The sequence below is a fragment of the Eucyclogobius newberryi genome, unplaced genomic scaffold (assembly GCF_026437365.1).
Source record: "Eucyclogobius newberryi isolate DKJ021-1_F unplaced genomic scaffold, fEucNew1.0.hap1 SCAF_27, whole genome shotgun sequence".
In the NCBI taxonomy this organism is placed as follows: domain Eukaryota; kingdom Metazoa; phylum Chordata; class Actinopteri; order Gobiiformes; family Gobiidae; genus Eucyclogobius; species Eucyclogobius newberryi.
In genome coordinates this window covers 1,108,398-1,127,501 of record NW_027315912.1, presented here as the reverse complement: position 1 = coordinate 1,127,501, position 19,104 = coordinate 1,108,398, and the positions used below count along the sequence as shown (strand labels likewise).

Sequence of the window (19,104 nt, the reverse complement as noted above, 5' to 3'; positions counted from 1 at the left end):
ATATGACATTTATCCCACTGGATTTCAGGACTCTGTGTTTGGGCCTCAGGACTCTGTGATTGGGCCTCAGGACTCTGTGTTTGGGCCTCAGGACTCTGTGTTTGGGCCTCAGGACTCTGTATTTGGGCCTCAGGACTCTGTGTTTGGGCCTCAGGACTCTGTGTTTGGGCCTCAGGACTCTGTGTTTGGGCCTCAGGACTCTGTGTTTGGGCCTCAGGACTCTGTGTTTGGGCCTCAGGACTCTGTGTTTGGGCCTCAGGACTCTGTGTTTGGGCCTCAGGACTCTGTGTTTGGGCCTCAGGACTCTGTGTTTGGGCCTCAGGACTCTGTGTTTGGGCCTCAGGACTCTGTGTTTGGGCCTCAGGACTCCTGCCATGGACACAACCAGCAGTGAAAAAGCATTTACAAAAAATGTATGACACAAAATGCACTGACAATCACAAATTTACCGGACATTATATTGGATATTAAACTCAAATAATCGAAAACTGACAAATTTAACAGATTTTTTTTCTTTTCTCAATTTTATTCATTCATTTATTTTTTGATGTCGCTGCTTGGTGTCTGTTCTCTCTTTGGTCGTGTTTCTGTGTTTGTTTTTCTGTTCTTTGAATAAAACATTTATATGAAAAAAAAAGAAGACAATGATAATTCAACCATCAGTTCTGGTCTTCTCAATACAACTGGACATTACACTCGCCTTTTAGAAAGTAACTTTTGAATTTGCTCTGCTACGGTTGTTGTGTTACTTTTAATGGCGGTTAACAGCCAACTGAAAATACCACCACCTACTGTAGTCTTCTAAGTCTGTGTTGTACGCTATAACGTCAAAAGAAAAAGGAGAGAAAGAGAAAGAGTAGCAGTTTCTCTGCTACTGACCAGCCATGTGACTATAAATTATATTGATAAAGATGATTTAGTTGTTCTTCTTTGGTGTTTTATGGCAGCTGGTATCCAAGTGTCAACGTTACTTACTTCTTCTTCTGTTGTTGTTGTTGTTGTTGTTGTTGTTGTTGTTGTTGTTGTTGTTGTTGTTGTTGTTGTTGTTGTTGTTGTTGTTGTTGTTGTTGTTGTTGTTGTTGTTGTTGTTGTTGTTGTTGTTGTTTTATGGCGGTTGGCATCCAATTGTTGCATTACCGCCAGACTTTATTCCTCAGACTCTGTCGTAGTCCGTAAAAGTACTCCTTCCATTGCTTTGGTGTTACAAAGCCCATGAGGTCATGATATGTCTTTGTGACTAGAATAGTTGTTGTTGTTGTTGTTATTTATTCTTTAAGACTTCATTCTTTAGGCTTTAGGCTTTATTCTTTATTCTTTAGGCTTTATTCTTTAGGCTTTATTCGTTATTCTTTAGGCTTTATTCTTTAGGCTTTATTCTTTATTCTTTATTCTTTATTCTTTAGGCTTTATTCTTTATTCTTTTAGACTTCTTCTCCCCTTCCTCTTGCGTTAAATGGCGGCTGCAGCCGAACGCACATGCGCATTTAGCGCCATCTACAGGCGAAAAGACGCACGAGCGTTTGATTTCCTCTCCCGCTTTGACGGTGATGTGACGGTATAAAGCATCTGCGAAAAGAATGAGTGAGCATTCGATTCCTTTCCGCTTTGATCTCATGTGCGTTGAAGACGATAAAATACCTGCAGCGGCGTGACCGAGAAGCAACGCGAGTGAAGAAGTAACGCGAGTGTAACGCTCTGTCGGGGGCGTGGATACTTCAAAGGAGGGCGCGCCAGAAAAACGTTTGAGAAGCTCTGCCTTAGAACTTGTTCTGTGTATAACATTATTATACGACAGATTAAAAAAGGAGGAATTTTAAACATACCAACATTTATTATAATTCCAAACGGGATTTGGCAAGATCTCGCAGCGGCCAATCACGAGCCTGCGTCGCCCCGTGGGCGGAGCCGGCGCTGAATGACGGAGCTCTGCTCTATGAGCTTCAGCCTCTGCCCCGAGCGCACTCACACACGCAGAACCGTGACAATGTCCGCCGAATACGACCACAGGTAAGGCCCATCTACGGGTCCAGACGCACCCACCGGGATAGGACGCGGCGGGCTCGCGCTACCGGCATATGATGTGTACTTTCGCGCGGTGGCATGAACGCACGACGCTTTAGAAGTGATTAGCTTCTTTTAGCTAACTTTGCTATGCTAACGTAAAGCTAACCATGTTCTACGCTAAAGGAAAAACGTGTAAAACGCTTTGAAAAAAAGTAATGTTTACTGTTACTAAGGGTAATATGTGTTTTTAATTAACACTAACGCTTAAAAAGAATATTTATTCCGTTCTTGTAAATTCATATTTGAATAGAGGAGTTAGGGGTCGTTTTAGCATATGTAGCCGGTGGTGTGGATGCTAATGCCGGGTGGACACGTGAACGGCCCAGCCTGGGTGCGGCCTGCTCTCATCCACCGCTTTTCTTCTTCGAATCGGGCGGTACGATCACCGTAAGGCCCAAATCACACCCCTAACGTGAAAAATGACCGTGTATAATTTTGTTCCTCCCGGTTTCCCCGCCGTATTCCGCTTTCTCCGCGAGCCGGTTTTGTGTGTGACGCCCGGCGCACATGGTCCATGAAAGCGTCCATTTTAGCTTCAGTCCGGGGCCGGTCTCGCGCGACATCCCCCTCAAACACAGCGCTGCTTTTTACGTTTAATGAAGAGTAAGTACGTTCCCTGTGGTGTATAGTCACCCCGCGGGGCGTTATGGCCGTGGATGTGCGTCGTGTCGTGGTGCACATCAGTCCGAGCCCCGCCGCCCTCGTGCCGCTACATCCGGGAGCGTCTGGTGAACGCGCAGCTTCTATTTGGCCTGAAAATGGCGGATTGTTGGGTCATATTGCGAGGCCCCGTGAGGCTCAAAATGCCGTGCTGTTCTGTCGGGCTCCTTAGGGCCGCTGGCGGGGAACACTCGGGTTAGGATTACTTGGGGTGATATTAATTTTACGTTTTGCTTTCTAGTGAAAATGGCCCCGATGGCATGGAGCCAGATGGAGTCATTGAGGTAAGTTTCCACCCAATAAAAAGCACAAGGAGGAAAGGGAATGCAGAGATGGGCATGCGGGATATAACGTGGATAAATTGGAACGTGGACTTTATTAATCATAATAAAAATATTAGAATCTTGCTATTACAACGAATAAGGCCTTTTTTTAATGTGGCACACGTTAAGTTTTTTCTGTAACATGCATTAAGAGCCTTATTTTGAAACATGTCAAGGAAGTCTTCACTCTAACGTCCTCTACTGTCCACAGGGAAACTGGTCCGAGGTGGTGGATAACTTTGATGACATGAACCTGCACGAGGGACTGTTGAGGGGGATCTATGCGTATGGTTTTGAGAAGCCTTCTGCCATCCAGCAGAGAGCCATCCGGCCTTGTATCCAAGGTTAGATTGACTAAGTTTTTATTTTAGTGAGACATTGCATTGAATGTTGTAGCCAGTCGAAGTCAATGTCCACACCAAGTTAGTTTGGTGAATATTTGGTCAACCGTTCGTTAAGGACGATGGTCGGTATCTGAACTGTGCACAACATGAGAACCTCTTCTAAACACACTATTGTAATGATTATGAAGAAACCACTATGTTGGACCCAAATTAAATAATAATTTATGGTCATTAGTATGGCTAAATTTTTAAGTAGCAATTCGATTAGTGGTGCACCAATATGAAATGTTAGGCTGATGTAATGGAAGAAGTGTGAGAAGCTCTGGTCATGACCACCTCCTGTGTTCAACATGTGAAAGACGGAGGATGGCCGGGTCCTGTGCAGCAGACCAATGACATGCATCTGTTTCAGGCTCTGATGTGATCGCGCAGGCCCAGTCTGGAACTGGAAAAACTGCCACCTTTGCCATCTCCATCCTGCAGAAGCTGGACTTGAGTTTAAAGGCCACACAAGCCCTGGTGCTAGCCCCCACCAGAGAGCTAGCTCAGCAGGTACATAAGACTTCTGTTGTTACCGGATTTATGTGCTGAAGTTACCTTAGAAGTCGGACTGTAAGCTAGTACTTTTTTCACAACATGGCCGATGAAACGATGCTGCTAATGCTCATGGCTCCAAAGACAACCAGCACATCACTACCTGGCACCTTCTTTGATGTTGCACTGTGGGCACCTGCGGCGTAGGCAGGCGCCATCTATGCATGTACAATTTCTTTTGTAAATTCTATTGGTGCGGCCTATATTCAGGAGCACTCAATGGCCCGACTTTTATGGTAACATTAAAGTACTATCAGGCCTTGTTCCAAAGCCAGAGGAGCAAGCGGTCAAACCTGTGCTGTCCTCTGCAGATCCGCAAAGTGGTAGAAGCCCTGGGGGATTATTTAGGTGCCTCATGCTACGCCTGTATCGGAGGAACCAACGTCAGACAAGAGTCCCAGAAGCTGACAGAGGAAGTGCCTCACATAGTGGTGGGCACCCCGGGGCGAGTCTTCGACATGTTGAACCGTCGTATACTGGGTAAGTGGCTCAGGACTCAGACGCTCATGAGCTTCACCTGTCTCCTCTAGAGACCTGAGTTTATGCAGGAAATTACCTTTTCATTTGGAACAGACTTTCCACAGGGAATTTATGGCTCGATACGCAAAACCAATTTTGATTCCAGATTTAAAATTATTCTCATAATTTTGGGTTTTCACCCCCAAAAGGCTCTAGATCTAGTCCTTTGTTCTGTTGATACATTTTGTTATAGTATTGATACATGCTCAGCTATTTTTCAGGATATAATTTTCAATGTTTTGATCTAAACTATTGACAAGCGCAAGAGGAAGTTAGTTTGAAGCTTTTGCTGCAGGCCCCACTAACTTAAAGCTCTCAAAGACTGAATGTCTCAATCTATATATTCTGCTCTGCTTGAGTAAAACTGCTGTGCACATGGCATTTGACCTGTGACCTGATGGCAGCACAAAGAGGCGTGGCACGTGCAGGGCTGGTTGCTATGATGAAACTCATGCGTGTCAACTGATTGTGGCTGTCTGTGTGTGAGGACACTCTGGTGGATGTTCTGTCTGCCTCTGCTGTCCTCACACGCCGCTCCCACAGATGTGATCTTACACACGATCTGATGCAACGCCTGCAGCCGCCACACAAGCACGATGTACTGCAACCAAATATCAATCTGCAGAGCTCCCTGCTCCTCCCTCTGCTCTTGCTCCTCCCTCTGCTTCTGCTCCTCCCTCTGCTCTGCTCTCTGCTCCTCCGTCCTGCTCCTCGCACTCCTGCTCTTTTTATAAATGGCAACGCTCTGCTAATGTCCCTTTGCTAATGTAGCCATGCTTATATGGGGCCCCTGCATTGTGTGGGGCCCCTGCATTCTCGCTCAAGTCTACTGTAGCTTGTGTATCCTCATTCATGCACATATTACAATTTGAAAAAGCTAAGTTTTTTTTTTTTTGGTCAACTTAAACAGCCCTAAAATATGTGTTGCTTTTAATGCAGGGAAATTTGCTCTTAAACTGAAATGGCAGTATTCTGGAGCATTTAAGTAACTGAACGCTGAAACAAGGGCATTTTAATTCTGTCCCATCCCACACCCATATAAACATTCCCATCCTTGTCCTAAGAAAACCCCCTTGAATCTTACCAACATTCAGTGTTATGCACATGTCTGACTGTCCTGTTTTTCCAGTGGCCAAGTCCATCAAAATGTTTGTGCTGGATGAAGCAGACGAGATGCTCAGTCGTGGGTTCAAGGACCAAATTTACGACATTTTCCAGAAGCTGCCTGCAAGCACGCAAGTAAGTCACGCCCACGAGTCACTCCAACTACCTTGAGTCTGGTCCAGTGGTCTGTTCAAGAGCTGTGCTGTGGGAAATGTTGGTAAAATTGTAAGTAAAAACATAACTAAACCAAATCAGGACTTGAGACCTTTAGGAGCTTTTTACTATATTCTTTCCCCTCATTGACCAAGCTTGCTGCAGATGAACTGTTTCACTAGCTCTTGAGAATCCTCTGGTCACTCGTGCTGTTTGAGCCGTGGTGTGACAAACCAATCACAGCGTAGCATTGTATTCAAAAGGACAAACCTAAACATGGGCTTGTTCTATTATTTTCCAAAATGGAGACATTTGTAGGATTTGACCGCGCTGTGTGCCTAGAACTGAGGAGCCACTGCTGTGACCTGCAGCTCGCCAAAGGGTGGCGCTGTAGAGGTCACTCAGTCAGCGCTGCGTGCCATGTGACAGGGCTGGTTGCTATGATGAAACTCATGCGTGTCAACTGACAGTGGCTGTCTGTGTGTGAGGACACTCTGGTGGACGTTCTGTCTGCCTTTGCTGTCCTCACACGCCGCTCCCACAGACGTGATCTTACACACGATCTGATGCAACACAGACTTTGCAGAACTGGTCTTAAGACACTACTTGATCTCAAGCATCACTGACCACCTCTGCTCCTCACAGGTGGTGCTGCTCTCGGCCACCATGCCCGCTGACGTCCTAGAGGTCACCAAGAAGTTCATGCGCGACCCCATCCGCATCCTGGTGAAGAAAGAGGAGCTGACTCTGGAGGGAATCAGGCAGTTCTACATCAACGTGGAGAAGGAGGTGAGTCTGGCGCTGGTGGTGACGCTGGTGGTGACGCTGGTGGTGACGCTGGTGTGGGCTCTAACTCTGTGCTTTGCCTCAGGAGTGGAAGTTGGATACGCTGTGCGACCTGTACGAGACCCTGACCATTACACAGGCCGTCATCTTCCTGAACACACGCCGGAAAGTGGACTGGCTCACAGAGAAGATGGGCTCCAGGGACTTCACCGTGTCTGCTCTGGTATGAGAGCTACAGCAGCTTCACCGCATGGCTAATGCTAAAACCTAATGTTCATCACAGAAGGAATTTGTTATAATGCAAAATGTTAAAAATGGCCCGATTTTAGCATTTGCGTTATTAAGTAAAAGCAGATCAGACTAAATGGACTTGGAAAAACATTCTGAATCAGATCGGCGCTGATCAGAGATTGGTTTTGTTAAAGATTGCTCCGAAGACTGTAACCTTGATCTATCTAGTGTAGATGAAGTGTAGTGGAGTGCACACCGGTTCAGAAGTGTGACAGGAGCAGCGCCTCGCTCAGTCTTAACACTGATCATGTATTCCATCGTAGCAGGCGTAGTTTGCTGCCTGTTCTAGGGCGTAGTTGGTAAAGCTGAGGGTTAAACAGCTGCAGGTGCTGATGGAGAGTTTGTGTTGCAGCACGGTGACATGGAGCAGAAGGAGAGGGAGATCATCATGAAGGAGTTCCGCTCTGGCAGCAGCAGAGTGCTCATCACCACTGACATCCTGGTGAGGACGTGACACTGAGCGCACTCAGTTTAAGGCTTTTGTGCTGCTGCTTCAAAACTTTGAACTAGTCGATGTAGTAATAACAATGAGCTTACGTTCTGTCCCTCAGGCCCGAGGCATCGATGTCCAGCAGGTGTCCTTGGTCATCAACTATGACCTGCCCACCAACCGTGAGAACTACATCCACAGGTAACTGCTCTTACACCTCACACATCTAAAGAGGGCGTGGCTGCATCCACACGGCATTAGAACGTGACCTAATCTGTCACAGGCTCAAACACACACTCGTGGAAGTGTCTTGCCCGAGGGTTTGGACTTTAATGGTTTGACAGTGGAGCCTCTTCACATACAAAGTTAAGGCTCAGATTTGCTATTGACAGTTTAAACTTAGTGAGATGTTGCCTTGGAAACTTGTTGGGGTGTGTCCACATGTCTTCACTGTAGTGTTGGGGTGTGTCCACATGTCTTCACTGTAGTGTTGGGGTGTGTCCACATGTCTTCACTGTAGTGTTGGTGTGTGTCCACATGTCTTCACTGTAGTGTTGGGGTGTGTCCACATGTCTTCACTGTAGTGTTGGGGTGTGTCCACATGTCTTCACTGTAGTGTTGGTGTGTGTCCACATGTCTTCACTGTAGTGTTGGTGTGTGTCCACATGTCTTCACTGTAGTGTTGGTGTGTCCACATGTCTTCACTGTAGTGTTGGGGTGTGTCCACATGTCTTCACTGTAGTGTTGGTGTGTCCACATGTCTTCACTGTAGTGTTGGTGTGTCCACATGTCTTCACTGTAGTGTTGGGGTGTGTCCACATGTCTTCACTGTAGTGTTGGTGTGTCCACATGTCTTCACTGTAGTGTTGGTGTGTCCACATGTCTTCACTGTAGTGTTGGGGTGTGTCCACATGTCTTCACTGTAGTGTTGGGGTGTGTCCACATGTCTTCACTGTAGTGTTGGGGTGTGTCCACATGTCTTCACTGTAGTGTTGGGGTGTCCACATGTCTTCACTGTAGTGTTGGGGTGTGTCCACATGTCTTCACTGTAGTGTTGGGGTGTGTCCACATGTCTTCACTGTAGTGTTGGGGTGTGTCCACATGTCTTCACTGTAGTGTTGGGGTGTCCACATGTCTTCACTGTAGTGTTGGTGTGTCCACATGTCTTCACTGTAGTGTTGGGGTGTGTCCACATGTCTTCACTGTAGTGTTGGGGTGTGTCCACATGTCTTCACTGTAGTGTTGGTGTGTCCACATGTCTTCACTGTAGTGTTGGGGTGTGTCCACATGTCTTCACTGTAGTGTTGGTGTGTCCACATGTCTTCACTGTAGTGTTGGTGTGTCCACATGTCTTCACTGTAGTGTTGGTGTGTCCACATGTCTTCACTGTAGTGTTGGTGTGTCCACATGTCTTCACTGTAGTGTTGGTGTGTCCACATGTCTTCACTGTAGTGTTGGTGTGTCCACATGTCTTCACTGTAGTGTTGGTGTGTCCACATGTCTTCACTGTAGTGTTGGTGTGTCCACATGTCTTCACTGTAGTGTTGGTGTGTCCACATGTCTTCACTGTAGTGTTGGTGTGTCCACATGTCTTCACTGTAGTGTTGGTGTGTCCACATGTCTTCACTGTAGTGTTGGTGTGTCCACATGTCTTCACTGTAGTGTTGGTGTGTCCACATGTCTTCACTGTAGTGTTGGGGTGTCCACATGTCTTCACTGTAGTGTTGGGGTGTGTCCACATGTCTTCACTGCATTGTCTCTGGCTGTGGACCACACTCTTGTCCCTCAGAACATTTGTGAGTGAGTTTTGTCGTGTCTCAGGATCGGTCGTGGAGGGCGTTTTGGCCGTAAAGGCGTGGCCATCAACATGGTGACAGAGGATGACAAGCGCACCCTACGGGACATCGAGACCTTCTACAACACCGCCATCGAGGAGATGCCCAGCAATGTGGCTGACCTCATCTAAGAGGCCACCCACATGGAGCGCCCAGAGCCTGTGGACCCTGGCCATGGCCCCGGGGTGTCAGTGCTCCTGAACGCTCGGGGCCTCCTCCATAGAACAGATAAAACATGATCTTCTGCCTGCCATGTTCTGTAGAATTTGAATCATTAGTAAAGACATTTCTCTGGCCAACACAATGCAGTGTTTCCTGTTAATACAGACTTGGGTGGCTCCTCGCGGTCAAAACAAAACTACATTCAGTTCAGCAGGAGACGCTTTTAGCTTTTATATTATAAACATATAAAATTAAAAAAAAAATCCCTGAAGAATAACTATAACCGGTGACATATGACTCTTAAAGCGTGTCACCAGCGAGCAGCACCGGAGCGTCTGGTGCGTGTTCTCTCCTGGTCCACAGAGAGTGGGGTGGTCAGTTGCCGGGGGGGCGGGGCCATGGCAGCCCCCCCACACTTCATACTAAGGTGGGGGTTCATCATTTGTTTTTGTTTTCTGATGTCACTTTTCTCAGCTACCTCGCCACACTGTTGGGAGGAGTTTTGTAATGTGGACCAAATGGACCTCCTCGATGGTTTGACAGTGTAAAATTCTATCTTAGGCATTGTGTGAGGCTTCAACTATTGTTGGAGATTGCTATTTTTAAGTGACTTTATGAACTTGTTAAACTTTGGGACAGAAGCGGTGTATCAGATTTTCTACATTGGATTCTGTATAGTATTTATTTAATGGTCTTTAATAAAGGTTGCTCCTTTATCGGTCGTGCCAGTGTTTTTGTGTTCAGAGCAAGAGGATGTTTAAAAGTAAAATACTAATTACCATGTTAAAAGTACAGAGTTTAGTCTGTTCAATTGAAACCTCTGTCTTACTTTAGCTGAAGGGATTGTTTTGAAGTGAAGTCCTTCTCTCTGAGCATACAAAACGCCCTGTCACACCCAAACAGAAACGGTCCATTAATAAAATCAACAAATCAAATATGTAAATTCACTTTTACATGTTTACACCCTTTGGCATGGAGAATGGATACATGATTGGTTATTGTCGACGAATAAAACGCATAAAATTGTTGAGTGTATAAAGAGTGTTGGTTCTCCGGGTTTTTCTTTTCATTTTATCAAGTCTGCGATTTCAATGAGTCGTTTTAAGTAGCCAAGTCGTTGCCTGCTCAATAAAATCCTCTGGAACGGGACTGCTCTCCAGCACAGGTGGGTATTAGTGCTCCTCATTACAAGTATTTGAAAAGTAGAGTATTTGAGACAAGTTTAAGAGGTTTCACTTCATCTAAAACTAAAGCAATCGAATGGAACAAACTTCCTCTTGACATAAAAGCACATTTTAACATTCAACTGAAATATATGTAACATTAAAGTGAGTTTCTGTTCCATAAGTCGGGTAAAGAAAAGTCCTGAGATCTTAATTGGCAAACACCAGAACTGATCTGTAAAATTCTCATCAAGCAGAATCTCAATGAGTTCTAAACCCAATGCAGCGCGGAACCCAAGTTCACAGGGTTTAAAGCTAGTGTATGTATATGTATATATGCATATGTGTATATATATATATGAATTCTACAGCAACAATAAGATTATTCCTCAGCGCTTGTGTGGAAAGAGTATCATCGATCCAGATGCCCAAGTATTTGTAATAGAGTACTTCATATTACCATGAAAATATATTTTTTGAGTGGAGCGTGTAGAGACTAGAGTCTTTTGGAAAACATACATTTTATTTGAACAGTTTGGTTGGATGGGTTGAACATTTGAATGACTTGTGCAGCAGGGGGCGCTCTAACAGTGGAGACGTCTTAGATTAGGACCAGTTGAGTTTATACAGATGAGACATAAGTGTTCCAGGTCATGACAAACCACAGAAGAATAGCCTGGCATTGCTACATTTAAGGGGGTCTGCATCAATGACAGCTCCTCGGGGCCCCAGGCTCCTGCCCCTGCTCCTGCTCCTGCTCCTGCCCCTGCTCATGCTCCTGCTCCTGCCCCTGCTCATGCTCCTGCTCCTGCCCCTGCTCATGCTCCTGCCCCTGCTCATGCTCATGCTCCTGCCCCTGCCCCTGCTCCTGCCCCTGCTCATGCTCCTGCCCCTGCTCATGCTCCTGCTCCTGCCCCTGCCCCTGCCCCTGCTCATGCTCCTGCTCATGCTCCTGCTCCTGCCCCTGCCCCTGCCCCTGCTCATGCTCCTGCTCCTGCCCCTGCTCATGCTCCTGCTCCTGCCCCTGCCCCTGCTCCTGCCCCTGCTCATGCCCCTGCTCCTGCTGCTGCTCCTGCCCCTGCTCCTGCCCCTGCCCCTGCCCCTGCTCATGCTCCTGCTCCTGCCCCTGCTCATGCTCCTGCTCCTGCCCCTGCTCCTGCCCCTGCTCATGCTCCTGCTCCTGCCCCTGCTCATGCTCATGCTCCTGCTCCTGCCCCTGCCCCTGCCCCTGCTCATGCTCCTGCTCCTGCCCCTGCTCATGCTCCTGCTCCTGCTCCTGCTCCTGCTCCTGCTCCTGCCCCTGCTCATGCTCCTGCTCCTGCCCCTGCTCATGCTCCTGCTCCTGCTCCTGCCCCTGCTCCTGCTCCTGCTCCTGCTCCTGCTCATGCTCATGCTCATGCTCATGCTCATGCTCATGCTCGGACATGGCAGTGGAGAAGACAAAAAAGAAATAGACATTGTAAATCTACAAGAGACACATTTGATTTGAATGACACTGAACATCAAAAATGACTATAAAAAAAACCCTATTATTCATCATACGTAGAAGGGGAATATTACTGTAAAGGTTGTGACTCTTGCGTTTGCTCCACCAGGGGGCGACACCACCTCTATGTTTTTGTGTAGCTAAGGCAGATTTAAATTGTTTCTCTTGAATGCACTTTTGATATATATTGTTTTATTATTGTTCATTGGCGATCTTCTCTGCTGATCATGGGCCTGATTGTGACGCACTCTGAGGCTGAACTCTCACATTCAGATACATTAGACGTGTCCAAAACAAGAGGCACTGGAGGAATCAAATCAAATCAATTTATTTTTGTAAGGCCCAAAATCACAACAACAGTTGCCTCTGAGGGCCACAGTGAGAAATGAATCAACAATGTCTGTGGTGGCGATGAAGTCAGACAATGTCTGTGGTGGCGAGGGACGATGTCCCAGGGTCCTCTGTCCTTAGACTCTCCTTCTCGGCCAGGAAAAACTACAAAAAAACCTCTTTGGGAAAAAAGCGTAGAAACCTGGAAGAGTTACAGTGAAGGAGAGATCCGACTCTCACAGACGGACAGACGGACACGAGGAGACTGGAGCTGGACCCACTCTTCAGGCAGAAGAGGGACCGTCTGAGTCGAGCTGGACCCACTCTTCAGGCAGAAGAGGGACCGTCTGAGTCGAGCTGGACCCACTCTTCAGGCAGATGAGGGACCATCTGAGGCGAACTGGACCCACTCTTCAGGCAGATGAGGGACCGTCCACACAGGGCAGGGACCATTTCACCAGGGGAGGGGCATCTGGGTCCACAGGTCCTCAGGAGTGAGAGAAAGAAAAGAAGGCGGTGAACAGTTTGCAAGTGGAATTAAAAAAATATATATTGTTTGATAGCATAAGTAGTCAGAAGAAGAGGATAGTGCTCAAGCTGTCATACTTCCCCCAGCATAGTTACTCCTAGGGCAGCGTAGCTAAAGCTGTGGGTTTTTGTTTCTGTTCCTAACTGGTCTGATTCTGATCTGACTGAAGCGATTTCGAAGAGGAACGTTTTAAGCCTGGACTTAAATGAAGAGACTGTGTCAGCATATTTAACATGGGTCGGGAGCTGATTCCATAACACAGGAGCTTGGTAGCTAAACGCTCTACCTCCTACAGTACTTTTAGAGACTCTTGGCACCACCAGAAGGCCAGCATTCTGAGAGCGAAGAGCTCTGTTTGGATGATATGGTTCTATAGCATCTTTGAGGTAGGATGGGGCCATGTCATTTATGGCTTTGTAGGTCAAGAGTAGAATTTTGAATTTGATTCTAGACTCGACGGGGAGCCAGTGAAGAGACTTCAGCACTGGCGTAATGTGCTCTCTTCTTTTTGTTCCTGTTAGTAATCTTGCTGCTGCATTTTGAACCAGTTGAAAGCTTTTTATGGAGCTTTTAGGACCTGCTGTGAGCAGGAGTTACAGTCTAATCTAGTCGTTACAAATGCATGGATAAGTTTTTCGGCATCACTTTTAGGCAGGATTCTTCTGATTTTGGCTCTTGTTGCGCAAATGGAAATAGGCTGTTTTACAAGCTTGATTTATATGAGCTTTAAATGAGAGCTCCTGGTCAAATAAGACTCCAAGGTTTCTTACAGTAGAACTGGAGGCTTCAGTGTGACTATCTGCTCAGATAGAGCGTCTCGTAGATGCTTAGGACCAGCACAATATCCAGGGTTAAGAAGCAGATCATTTAGTGTCCTCCAGGTTTTTATCTCCTTCACACAAGCACTAAGTCTGTACTTGATCGCTCTGATCAGGTTCATTGATAAATACAGCTGAGTGTCATCTGCAGAGCAGTGGAAGTTAATGCCATGTGACCTGATCATGTGACCTAACGGCAGCATGTAAAGAGTAAACAGAACTGGACCGGGCACTGACCCCTGTGGCACACTGTAAGTTACTTTAGAACAAGGTGAGGAGCTCTGGTTTACATGAACAAATTGGTACCTATCAGATAAATAGGATTTAAAGCAGCTGAGGGCGGGGCCTCTGAGGGCGGGGCCTCTGACACCTACATCACATTCTAACCTCTGCAGTAGAATGTTGTGGTCGATGGGTCAAATGCTGAGGTCAGAACCAGGATTGAGACCCGTCCATCGTCTGCAGCTAAAAACAAATCATTTGTGACTTTAACTAGTGCAGTTTCAGTGCTGTGGTGGGCCCTGAACCCTGCTGTGGTGGGCCCTGAACCCTGCTGTGGTGGCCTCTGGACCCTGCTGTGGTGGGCTCTGAACCCTGCTGTGGTGGCCTCTGGACCCTGCTGTGGTGGGCTCTGAACCCTGCTGTGGTGGGCTCTGGACCCTGCTGTGGTGGGCTCTGGACCCTGCTGTGGTGGGCTCTGGACCCTGCTGTGGTGGGCTCTGAACCCTGCTGTGGTGGGCTCTGGACCCTGCTGTGGTGGGCTCTGGACCCTGCTGTGGTGGGCTCTGAACCCTGCTGTGGTGGGCTCTGGACCCTGCTGTGGTGGGCTCTGGACCCTGCTGTGGTGGGCTCTGAACCCTGACTGGAGAACTTCACATTTGTGATTGTCCTGCAGGTGGCGACAAAGCTGTTTAACTACAACTTTTTCAAGGATTTTTGAGACAAAGGGAAGATTATAAATAGGTCTGTAGTTTAACAATAGGTCGGGATCTAGATGAGTCTTTTTCAGAAGAGGTTTAATGACGTCATGTTTGAAGGACGTGGAACATAAACACTTTCTACTGAAGTATTTATTTTATTAAGAATAGAGTCTATAATTAGGGGGAGAATGTCTTTGAGGAGCTTGGAATGGGGTCTAGGACACAAGTGGAGCTTTTAGAGGACATAATGGCTGAAGTTCTCTCTCTTGATCAACAGCTGAATCTTTCTAAGTTTACAGCTGGATTTATATGTGACATTAGATTTACAGCTTGGGCTTGTTCAGGGCGAATAGTGGGAGTCATTTATCTCTGATTGTTTTTATTTTATTGTTAAAAAATAGGAGGAAATCATCAGAGCTGAGAGAAGCTGGGAGTGAGGGCTCTACTGCTGTGACAGTTTGTTACCATGGTTACAGCGTGTTACTTTAGTTGACTTCTATTAGATGTGAATAGTCTCTGGTTTGGGCCTCACACAGAGCTGCTGATTGGACAGGAGCTTTTAGAGATTCTTCTGTGTGGGAGGGGCTAAATAATCCTTCTAACTTTCTAACTCTTTGTTTATGTGAACGCAGTTCTTGGTTGTACCATGGGGAGGCGCGCTTTGGCCTAATGACCTTCTGTTTTAACGGCGCGACAGCGTCAAGAGCAGACTTCAGAGAATTCATGGTCACGTCGACAAATTGATCACTTATACTGGGACTAAAACTATTCTCAGCAGGATCACGTGACATGATCATATGACATGATCACATGACATGATCACATGACATGATCACGTGACATGAGCACGTGACATGAGCACGTGACATGAGCACGTGACATGAGCACGTGACATGAGCACGTGACATGATCACGTGACATGATCATGTGACATGATCACGAGATATGATCACATGACACGATCACATGACATGATCACATGACACGATCACATGACATGATCACATGACATGATCATATGACATGATCACATGACATGATCACGTGATATGATCACGTGACATGATCACATGACATGATCACGTGACATGATCACGTGACATGATCACGTGACATGATCACGAGATATGATCACATGACACGATCACATGACATGATCACATGATATGATCACATGACATGATCACATGACAGGATCACATGACATGTAACTGAGTATTGGCTCTATTATTTCTTTGAATTTTGAGATAGATTTTTCAGATATTGTCCTTTTCATTATAACTTTATTTTGTGGGACTGGATGATCTTTAAGATTAAACTGAAATGTAATTATGAAATGATCTGATAATATAGGGTTTGAGGGAGGACAATGAGGTCACTAATCTCTGTTCCATACGTTAGGACAAGATCCAGAGTGTTCTTGTGAATGTGAGTCGCTATATTTACATTCTGAGTGAAACCAATGCTGTCTAACAAGGCGCTGAAGGCATTACTGAGAGAGTCATCACTCATGTTCACGTGGATATTAAAGTCTCCAGCTATAACTATTTTATCCCAGGCTAACACTAGGTTTGATATAAAGTCAGAAAACTCTGTTAAAAACTCTGAATAGGGACCAGGAGGTCGGTAGATAACGATGAACAAAATTCCTTTTTGGTTTTTCATATTTGGACATGTGATTGACAGCATAAGGCTTTCAAATGAGTGAAATGTATTGTTAGTTTTAGGGCTCATGAGTCGGCTTGAGTGTGAGATCACTGCCACACCACCACTTCGGCCTGTGCTCCTGCAGGTCTGAAAGTTAACATGGGTGGGTGGGGTTAACATGGGTGGGTGGGGTTAACATGGGTGGGTGGGGTTAACATGGGTGGGTGGGGTTAACATGGGGTTAACATGGGTGGGTGGGGTTAAAATGGGTGGGTGGGGTTAACATGGGTGGGTGGGGTTAACATAGGTGGGGTGGACTCATTTAGTCTGACGTAGTCGTCTTGTTGAAGCCACGTTTCAGTTAGAGCTAGAAAATCTATGTTATAGTCACTAATTAATTCATTAACTAAGAGCGATTTGGAGGAAATTGCTCTAATGTTTAGCAGTCCACATTTTACGTGTTTATTCATTTGTGTATTTGTGTCATTTGTGATTGTTATTTTCCTTAAGTTATTTGGTCTGACGCCTGAAATAGTTTTTCTGAGATGTGACTTTTTGGCATTATTTGTACGAGGGACACGAGGGACACGAGGGACACGAGGGACACGAGGGACACACACAGTCTCTATCTGTCTTGAATCTGAACACTTCACATGTAACAGAGCGGGCGAGAGTTCAGCGACAGAGGAGCGTCTTACACTGCTGCTCTGCGCCCGGGGCTCAGAGCAGCAGTGTAAGACGCTTTAGAGCTACTATAAGAAAAAAAAATTGAAAAATGGAACCTTATCCCATGCTTAAGTCTAAGTTAAAGTTTTGAAACTCTAAAAATGAATGTTTTGCCCGGACCTCTCTGTCTGTTCCAGAGTCTTCCGGTTTCCATCCCCAACCGGCTGTTTGAGGAGTGGAATAAAACTATCTCAAGATTTATTTGGCGAGGAAAAAACCCTGTATTTTTACTCAGAACTTTACAATTTAACTTGTCTAAAATTACTTTATTTCAGCTCAAATCAGAGCGTTGCTGGTGTGAGCCAAAATCTGAAGCTCAATGGTCTCATACTGAGAGTCATGTGGTGCCGGGGGTTCCTGTACAGGTCTTATACTGAGAGTCATGTGGTGCCGGGGGTTCCTGTACAGGTCTTATACTGAGAGTCATGTGGTGCCGGGGGTTCCTGTACAGGTCTTATACTGAGAGTAATGTGGTGCCTGAGGTTCCTGTATAGGCCTTATACTGAGAGTAATGTGGTGCCGGAGGTTCCTGTACAGGTCTTATACTGAGAGTCATGTGGTGCCGGGGGTTCCTGTACAGGTCTTATACTGAGAGTCATGTGGTGCCGGGGGTTCCTGTACAGGTCTTATACTGAGAGTAATGTGGTGCCGGGGGTTCCTGTACAGGTCTTATACTGAGAGTAATGTGGTGCCTGAGGTTCCTGTATAGGCCTTATACTGAGAGTAATGTGGTGCCGGAGGTTCCTGTACAGGTCTTATACTGAGAGCAATGTGGTGCCGGGGGTTCCTGTACAGGTCTTATACTGAGAGTAATGTGGTGCCGGGGGTTCCTGTACAGGTCTTATACTGAGAGTCATGTGGTGCCGGGGGTTCCTGTACAGGTCTTATACTGAGGGTCATGTGGTGCCGGGGGTTCCTGTACAGGCCTTATACTGTGTTTTGAACCTTCAGAAGTCTCAGAAGAGTTGCTGGATGTGAGAAGACACGCTTCAGTTTCCTCCTCCTGAATTGCTCACAGACGTGATGGAACTGGAGGTCTCCTTTAACCTCTGCAGCCTTCATGAGGCGCTCCTTCTCACGGTGGCTCAGAAACCTCATGATCTGGTGCTTTATCAGCTTCTGGTCGTCCCTGGCCCAGGTCATGTCTCTTTCATAGTGATGGAAGGAGCACGACTCCAGCGATGGACAGAAGCTCCAGAAGGATCTGCTGGAGGAAGTCCTCTGTGTTGTCTCCTCACCCTCCGGGATTCACACCAGTCTGAGATTGTTCCTGCCTGAAGTCCAAACCCAGGATGTAACTCCACCCGGAGTTCAACCACTTTGTCTTTCAGCTGCCATATCTGGGACATTGTGGACGCCTCATCAAGGCCTGCTCCTCCTCCTGCTCAACCTCCTGCTCAACCTCCTGCTCCACCTCCTGCTCCTCCTCCTGCTCCTCTTCCTGCTCCTCCTGTTGCTCCACCTCCTGCTCCACCTCCTGCTTCACCTCCTGCTCCACCTCCCGCTCCGCCTCCCGCTCCTCCTCCCGCTCCACCTCCTGCTCCACCTCCTGCTCCACCTCCTGCACCACCTCCTCCTCCTGCTCCTCCTCCCGCTCCACCTCCCGCTCCTCCTCCTGCTCCTCCCCCTGCTCCTCCACCTCCTGCTCCTGCTCCACCTCCTGCTCCGCCTTCTGCTCCTCCTCCTGCTCCACCTCCTGCTCCACCTCCTGCACCACCTCCTCCTCCTGCTCCTCCTCCCGCTCCACCTCCCGCTCCTCCTCCCGCTCCTCCTCCCGCTCCGCCTCCCGCAGGTGTAGCAGGTGTAGCGGTGTAGCAGGTGTAGCAGGTGTAGCAGGTGTAGCGGTGTAGCAGGTGCAGCAGGTGTAGCGGTGTAGCAGGTGTAGCAGGTGTAGCAGGTGTAGCGGTGTAGCAGGTGTAGCAGGTGTAGCAGGTGTAGCGGTGTAGCAGGTGTAGCAGGTGTAGCGGTGTAGCAGGTGTAGCAGTGTAGCAGGTGTAGCAGGTGTAGCAGGTGTAGCGGTGTAGCAGGTGTAGCAGGTGTAGCAGGTGTAGCGGTGTAGCAGGTGTAGCAGGTGTAGCAGGTGTAGCGGTGTAGCAGGTGTAGCAGGTGTAGCGGTGTAGCAGGTGTAGCAGGTGCAGCAGGTGCAGCAGGTGTAGCGGTGTAGCAGGTGGAGCAGGTGTAGCGTGTAGCAGGTGTAGCAGGTGTAGCAGGTGTTGCAGG

General features: G+C 47.3%; 1 protein-coding gene and 2 non-coding genes across 3 annotated transcripts; all 3 read left to right on the top strand.

The window, feature by feature from the left end:
* Positions 1–1,880: 1,880 nt before the first annotated feature.
* On the top strand, positions 1,881–9,968 carry eif4a1a (eukaryotic translation initiation factor 4A1A). Its single transcript, XM_072459744.1, has 11 exons — positions 1,881–2,007; positions 2,966–3,008; positions 3,259–3,391; positions 3,804–3,943; positions 4,297–4,465; positions 5,634–5,743; positions 6,407–6,550; positions 6,633–6,770; positions 7,191–7,280; positions 7,390–7,469; positions 9,090–9,968. Exons 1-11 carry the CDS (start codon positions 1,916–1,918, stop codon positions 9,232–9,234), a joined length of 1,284 nt encoding a protein of 427 aa, XP_072315845.1. The 5' UTR covers positions 1,881–1,915; the 3' UTR covers positions 9,235–9,968.
* On the top strand, positions 4,939–5,075 carry LOC140372641 (small nucleolar RNA SNORD10). Its single transcript, XR_011928707.1, has one exon. It is a non-coding gene; the product is annotated as a small nucleolar RNA SNORD10 (small nucleolar RNA).
* On the top strand, positions 6,197–6,333 carry LOC140372642 (small nucleolar RNA SNORD10). The gene has a single exon (XR_011928708.1). It is a non-coding gene; the product is annotated as a small nucleolar RNA SNORD10 (small nucleolar RNA).
* Positions 9,969–19,104: the final 9,136 nt, after the last annotated feature.

Bases quoted from the DNA above. Each gene is read 5' to 3' on its own strand.
- eif4a1a (XM_072459744.1), top strand. From the start codon at position 1,916: ATGACGGAGCTCTGCTCTATGAGCTTCAGCCTCTGCCCCGAGCGCACT. The intron at 3,392-3,803 runs GTTAGATTGACT...CATCTGTTTCAG, and splicing joins CATCCGGCCTTGTATCCAAG to GCTCTGATGTGATCGCGCAG. The intron at 4,466-5,633 runs GTAAGTGGCTCA...CTGTTTTTCCAG, and splicing joins GTTGAACCGTCGTATACTGG to TGGCCAAGTCCATCAAAATG.